This window comes from Lactuca virosa, chromosome 7 (assembly GCF_052849685.1).
Source record: "Lactuca virosa cultivar CGN04683 chromosome 7, Lactuca_virosa_CGN04683_v6, whole genome shotgun sequence".
Lineage (NCBI taxonomy): Eukaryota > Viridiplantae > Streptophyta > Magnoliopsida > Asterales > Asteraceae > Lactuca > Lactuca virosa.
In genome coordinates this window covers 27133052-27141406 of record NC_136432.1, presented here as the reverse complement: position 1 = coordinate 27141406, position 8355 = coordinate 27133052, and the positions used below count along the sequence as shown (strand labels likewise).

General features: G+C 27.1%; 1 protein-coding gene across 1 annotated transcript; it reads right to left on the bottom strand.

The window, feature by feature from the left end:
* Positions 1-4764: 4764 nt before the first annotated feature.
* MRB1 (transmembrane protein, putative (DUF3537)) lies at positions 4765-7974 on the bottom strand. Its single transcript, XM_079058860.1, has 4 exons — positions 7480-7974; positions 6824-7273; positions 5887-6196; positions 4765-5196 (listed from the first exon to the last, which is right to left on the bottom strand). Exons 1-4 carry the CDS (start codon positions 7879-7881, stop codon positions 5060-5062), a joined length of 1299 nt encoding a protein of 432 aa, XP_078914986.1. The 5' UTR covers positions 7882-7974; the 3' UTR covers positions 4765-5059.
* Between the last annotated feature and the right edge of the window lie 381 nt (positions 7975-8355).

Genomic DNA, 8355 nt, shown 5'->3' with positions numbered 1-8355 from the left:
TGATTCTTCTTTTTCAAGAAAAATATTTTGATTGCAGGTTAGTGAAGAATTGTCATCAAGTTTCTATGGTTGAATGATGTTAAATGAAGAAAGAAGATTCATAAAATGGATATAGATTTTTTGTTTGAGCAAAGTTGACGAATGTTAGTTTTTCCTTTTGATTTAAATGTATGTTTATGTAACATCTTTATTTATATATTCAACCACCCAATGCTCTTATTTATTTGATTGTAGTTTTTCTATTTTGATTATGTTTATTTTCTATTATTTTTTTGTTGGGTTATCCTACACAACATATTTAAAAGACAATATTTAAAAGATAACATAATTTTGAACATTTGATATGTAATTATGATAGACTTATCATGATATGTTCTTCATATGAAAGTAATTTATCCATATTACTACGACAAGATTTACATATGACATTTACGAATATATATATATATATATATATATATATATATATATATATATATATATATATATATATATATATATATATATATTATGTGATTTGTTTAACATGTATATGCACCTATGTATGTTATCAATTTATAATTAAATATCTTTATGTTTAATAATTGAAGGGATTAAAATGATGCATCAAAACCAATTATTTAGACGAATATAATAATAATAATAATAATAATAATAATAATAATAATAAATATACATTTACAAGTACCGCATTCATTTGAAACTCACATTACAACTCAATAGTTTTCTAATTTATGTATATTTATTAGTTACAACTCAAGAGTTGTTAACTTATGATTATTAATTAATAATCACTAATAACTTTTTATTTCCTTTCTTTTATAAGGTTGTAAGTTTTGCTCATTAAAAACATTAATATATTTGAAGAGATTTGTGATTTAAATATGAAGAGTTAATATAAATGTTATAATAGATGTTTTAGTGTTTTTATGTTATTAAAAGTTATAGTGTTTATTTTTCATATTTTTTATTATTCGTTGTATATATATCTTTTTTAATACAAATGTTATAATAGATGTTTTTTCTATTTTTTATGTTACTAAAAGTTGTGGTTCATATTTTTGTTCATACGTTTTGTTACCCGTTATATTATCATTCATTTGATATATAATTTACACAATTTTAAACGGTTTATAAAATTATCAAATAATTGTATATATCACAATGACTTAAAAATTAAACTATAATATTTAATAAAACTAATATGTTAGCTATATGTTTGCTTTACTACTAACATTTTGTTTCAAAGTTGAAATATTAAATAATAATTTGGTAAAAGTTATTATTTTAACTATATAATTTTATTCTTACGCAACGCGCGGGGATTCGCCTAGTGGTAAATAATTGTGGGAAGTCATGAGAGAAATGGGGAATCCAATGAACTAATATTTCATAACACTCCCGTTGAATGACGATTATATTATGCCTCGTATATATATATATATATACATATATATATATATATATATATATATATATATATATATATATATATATATATATATATATTCTAATAAAAAAATTGTTTTATTCTCCTTTTGACATGTGTCACCATATTAGACCTCATAGTTAATGAATATTTTATTTTTCTTTTGCCATGTGTCACTCTATTATGTCTCCTACTTAATGTATGCACTTGTCAACCTATTGATTATCCATTTCAAATTTCAAATTTTAAATTTCCCACTCTAATTACATTAAATTAATGACATTATAATAAAATTAAAATAAAATTAACACAAATTATAAAGTGATATAATTTTACATATTTATTTAAATCAATGATTATAATTTTATATAATTAAAAAAATCTCTTAATTAATAATTTATTTAAAATAAGTGATTAATAATTTTGAGTTTTTACTATTAAAGTTTAATTAATTTTGTAACCGTGGTTACCACGGGTTATAAACTAATATATATATATATATATATATATATATATATATATATATATATATATATATATATATATATATATATATATATATATATGGTGAGGTTCAATAGAGAACCATAATTAACAAGGAACTAAGGAACCAACCGTGGTTACCACGGGTTATAAACTAATATATATATATATATATATATATATATATATATATATATATATATATATATATATATATATATATGGTGAGGTTCAATAGAGAACCATAATTAACAAGGAACTAAGGAACCAATCGTGAGCGTCGAAAATCATAATGATCAACGGCCAAGGAAATAGATGTACACTTGTACATTGGACACACACATACCAAATTATACCAAAAAATCCACCTCCTTACAAAAAAAACTCACATCTTTTTTTCGCTTAAAATTTTTTTTAGTTCAAATTTTTTATCGAAAAAAAAACTGAATATACCGTTGTTCTCGATTTTTCGTCCTCTTTCCATAGAGATCCATGATGATATATAAAAAACGAATTTTTTTTTTCGAAAAAAACTCACTTTATTTTGTTAGTTTTTTCAATATTTAAGTTCATTTTTATAAAAAAAAAAAAACTAATTATACCAAAAAAAATATTAATTTGTTGTACTCTATTAATAAACATCAACACCGACTAAAAAAAAACTTCGATCAGTGTAGATTCACACTGTAAATATAAACTGTAAATATTTCAATTTTTAACATTGACAATGTGAAAAAACTCAATCAGTTCAGATTCACATTGTGAATCTGACCTGTTATTATGCACACTATGAATCTGAAAAGGTTCACAAAAAAAATCTCGATCAGTGTAGATTCACACTGTGAATCTAAACTGTAAATATTTCAATTTTTAACATTCACAATGTGAAAAAGCTCGATCAGTTCAGATTCACATTGTGAATCTGACTTACTATTATGCACGTTATGAATCTGAGAAGGTTTACAATGTGAATTTGAACAGGTTCAGAATATGAATCTGAACAGGTTCACAATGTGAATCGGAACTGAAATATCGTTTTTTTTACGTGAATATGAATCTATGTTTAAAAAGTACAAAAATCATGAATTTTGATATATTTATTAATTTTTTTTCTATAAAAAAAATAGACCTTAACTTTTCAACAAATAAAATGAAGTGAGTTTTTTTCGAAAAAAAATTCGTTTTTTTATATATCATCATCGATCTCTTTGGAAAGAGGACGAAAAATCGTGAACAACGGTATACTTGGTTTTTTTTTCGATAAAAAACACGGCCTAAAAAAAATTTTAAACGAAAAAAAGGAAGTGAGTTTTGTTATAATCCGGTGCATTGCGTCCATTGTAAAAGTCTACAACCCTTCATTTTGCCGTTGATCGCTTTAAATTTCGACGCTTTAGATTGGTTTCTTGGTTCCTTGATTAATAATGGTTCTCTCTCTCTCTCTCTCTCTCTCTCTCTCTCTCTCTCTCTCTCTCTCTCTCTCTCTCTCTCTCTCTCTCTCTCTCTCTCTTTTTTTTTTTTCTATATATATATATATATATATATATATATATATATATATATATATATATATATATATATAGTAGGTGTAAGACACATGTATTACATGGGTTAATTAAAAAATTAACATCGTCTCGTTATTATTATTATTTTTATTTATTTTTTATTTGTTTTGGGCTGGAAATTAATTTATAAAAAAGAGTTTGTGTGCTTGTGTGAGTAACCATACATGAACATAATGTTTTTATATACAAAAATAATTTCAAGTAATCAATGAATTAAATAACATAAGTTGAAATAAGTTGAAATGTTTAGGCAAACATTTCAATTACATATCTATTAAATACACAAGTCAAAAAGTCTTTGGAGTTTCAAATGAATATGGTTTAAGATATGTCATCTATCTTGAACCGTATTTATTTGAATGACCTCCTTTATAAGAGATAGATAACTAGATAGATAGATAAATATAAATATCTTTGAAAGTGGTTTTAATAATAACTCGGTCAACACTCATAGAGACAAATTTAAAATTTCCTTAGTGATGATACATGTTTTAACACAAGAACGTATGAGTAAATGAAATAGGGTTAAACATACAAGAACATACTTATTCTTTATATACTTAAATACACATATGATAATCATCAAAACACTAATACCTCCATTATATCACCTCCAAAGTAGTAACAAAATCCATTACCGTAATTATCTTCTTTGTAAATCCCTAACAACTTTTAATTCCTCTTACCCCTCTTTATCTCTCAAACTCCCTCAAATTTCGGAGCTGGTAATCATCAATCTCCCACCGTCATTGCTATGGTAGAATACGGTGGTGGTCGAGGGTACACGACCGATGGGTGGTGGTGGTAGACGATAACCGATGACTGTGTTTAACTTTAACATGTTTCAAAGAACTGAAAACATTTCTTCATGCTCTTTATTATGATATGAATATATATATATGTGTAGTTTTATATTTATAAAAGCTTAGATACTAATAATAAAATTTTAAATTTAAATTTAAGAAAATTTAAATCAAAAATCCATATGGATGCATTGTTACTGTTAGCGTCACTTAGGAATGTTATGGTCACTAAAATGACATGTCGCATGCCACGTAAATGTCATAAAAAACTAACCGCTTCAAAACTCGTAAAATGGTTTTAATGACATAAAATTTGAATGTTTAAGGCTGTAAAATACAAAAAAATAATTAAAAATAAATAACTAGATGAACAAATGAGATCAAAACAAACACAATCACATTACCTTTTATTTATAATACTAAAAAAGCATATAAGAAAAGAATTGACACGCCAATGTGTATATTTGATACCTTCACAAACAACTTCAAGAATCATGTTTATTATTGCTATATTTTGAGCTTAATTAAAATATTACAAATTCCTACTTATTAAATCAATCAAAATACGTTACATATTTCTTTGCGTATAAACTGTGTTTTATGGCTATACTATCATAAATTGAACAAATAATTAGATTAACAAATTAGATATGTATAGTATAACAACAAATTATCGTTATTCGTAAACTGACCAAATTCAAAACTGACACAAGTAAAGCTAACCTTGTATTGGTTATGTAATTCATTTGAGTGATCATTGTACATAGCGGATATAGGGTTTATGAGAAACCTATTGTTTTGTTGAGTAACCAAAGTGTTAGAGTCATTTCAAGCGCGAATATTGTGTGTAGATATGACCTGTCTAGCATGAAACCGAATACTGTAATCCCAGCCTTGTTGTTCTCAAAGTATGTCACTGCAACATGTAAAATCCAATCATATTAATTGAATAGGCTATGAAAGCAACCATAATTAAGATTCTTATAAAAATTTAGGGATTAAGATTACATTGTTACATTAGATAAGACTCTATAAGCCTTTTAAGGTTGTTTTCAAATGAGGATAAGAAAAACATCTACATCTTTTGAACTTACAACCATGTCCTTCCTTCTTTTACATTTTTGGGTGGGAAAAAATATTAGGACTGTCTTGGATTATTTAAATAGAATTGTTTTACAATAGGCTAGTAATTAGTTTGGCAATAAGTTAACCTCCTAGAAAATATATTAGTTTTTTTTATATAACTTATAATTACAAACTAAAAGCATAACTTAATATTCTAAGAAGTCATTGTAAGTTATGTAAAAAGTTAAATTTATTTTCATAGAAATTTTTAAATATTTATTTTCACTTAATTACAAAATGATTGAATAAACATGTGATATAAAAAGTTATTTACATATAGTTTTATATATGTTTTTTAATCGGTTTATGACTAAAACAAGTTTCAGTTTAGAATTATTTCGGTCTGATTTTACACGACTGTTAAAGGATTAGCCGGTCATTCTAAGATTAGAAACAATTATAATTAGTCCAATCTTTTTATCGGCCAGTTTAAGCTTTAAACTATTTTGCTTAGTCATGCGTATCAAATAATGAAACTCACCTAAGGCTTGTCTTTTCTGGAATGAGACTGTATGCCGATAGACTGGAACTAACTTTGTATTGTCCAATTCGTCTTCATCTCCTTCTTCACTATCCGAATGTGAATGAGGGTTAAAATTGTAATTCTCTCTCTCGGAAGTAATGTTAGTAGATGGAGTCTCGTCGATAGGATCAATGTCATTAAATGAGTCCACGGTGGCGCATGTGTGCCATTTGGCTGCCAAGCTTGTCACAGATTGAGCTTTGTGTGTGATCTTTGCCGCATAGCGCAAGCATATGAGTAACCCACTCACAAGTGTAGCCGAGCACAACTACAATCATTACAAGATGTCAATATAATTGTGTTGTGGAATAATTTGATGGTTTTGGTTTTGGTTTAATGAGTCAAGATCAAATAAGAAGGAAAATTTTGGTAAGAAGGTAAAAAGTTTTTTTTTCTACATTTAGCGAACAAACAAAATGAATTATTAGATGATTCAAAAGTAAGATGATTCACAAGAGAAAATTCCCAAAAAAAACATCTTTATGATTCATTTTTAAGTAGATTAAGAAAAAATTCACTTTTATAACAATTTTAATGAATAACAACAAAATCATTGTATAAATAAATCATCGAGATGTTTTTTTGAGAATTTTTTTTTTTTGTGAATCATGTTATTTTTGATTCATCTAGTGATTCATTTGTTTTGTTTGTCAAAAAAATATATAGAAAAAAAAAACTTCTTACCTTCTTATCAAAAAAAAATTTCTTACAGGATCTATATCCTTGGTTCAATCTATCAAAAAATATCAATTAATATCTCTACCTAAAATGAGTCGATTTGGGTTTGTGTAGTAATGATCAAATGGGTAAAATTTTAATTTTTGACAGAAAAATAAAAACAGGTTTTATAAATTTCAAAAAGGACAAAAAAAAAAGTTAGTGAGTGAAGGATTACCGCGAGTTCTCCAGCAGTAGAAATATTGACGAGTGAGCCTGTCCGAGTCAACACAAGCAAGGAAGCAAACTGGCTAGCTGTAACAAGTATGAGAGTCGATAACACAAATCCACGAAATCTATGGCTTATGATACGAAGAGTTCTTCTGATTGCAAGATGTTCCATCAATATCAAACCTACATCTCCTTGTCTTTCAAACACTTTAGCAAAATCGTCAAGTCTGAATATTTGCAGAGAACAAGTGAGCTTGAAGAGCATGCAGACAAGAAAGAACAGTGATGTACGGTATAACCAAGACCCCAAAAGCAGGACACAGGCTATGGTGTGGCTTAAGTAGATGTTGGAGATGAAAGGTATTTGGTGTGCTCCAGAAATAAACCACCATATCTTGTATATAGCATCAGCTAGAAAACAAGGAACCACGAATGCACAGTAAAACTTCATTGCTCTCTGCATAAATTAACACTCATGTTGTCAGTTTGAACATATTAGGAACCAAAATCTGTAATCGAACACAAATACCTAGATGTGAGGTTTAAACCCTAATTTTTTTTGGCAATTGTAGTTAAAATGTGATGATCGATGCATATTTATACAGGAATTTCTATAATCGATAAAAAATTAAGTGTAATTGGGAAGTATTCCAGGAAACATACATGAAGCTGATCGGAATATCCATGGCGGACTTTATCGCTAACATCAGACATTTTATCAAGGAACAGAAATCGCCGGAGACCGTATTTCCGAGAGAAGGACGAGAGACTGACGAACGAAATAGCCGAGAATACAGAGAGCGACGACTGTACAATCAAATCAAATGGCCGGCGGTGGTTGTAATCGCAGGTGGAACACTGAAACACCAAGTGTGACAGAATCGGGACGCAGATCGCCAAGAGGAAGAAGATTGACCATGAGAGACCAGCTTTCCATAGACTTGATTGGTCGAAAAATATCCAGGAAAAACCCCTGGATTCGAGAGCATCGATAATCCAGTAATTTGATTTTATGTTGATTTTGTTGTTTACTGCTGTTAACAATGTCTCTCGTGAATCCGCCATTGAATTTGGATCAAATTGTTTCCAAATTTGAAAAGAATCCGCGAACAGGGAGATTGTGTTTATGATGAAGGGTGGTTGTATAATGTATATATTGAGGATTACATATATCACGTCATATCTAACTAACTTTTAAAAAATGTATGTATCTAATATGTAAGAAAAATAAAATATCTTTCTATATTTGATTTTTTATCTATCTTTCTACTCAAATAAAATAATAACATTTTACATCTATTATTAATATTATTTTTTTTTATTTTGACATTTACATTATCTATCTTTCTACTCAAATAAAATAATAACATTTTACATCTATTATTAATATTATTTTTTTTATTTTGACATTTACATTGATATATTAAATAAGAAAATAAATAATATTTGATTTCTCAATATATAATCATATCATATAATAACTAGTGGAGAAACCCCGCTCCGCGGGGTTCGGTTAAGACCAGAGTTTTATACTTTTCT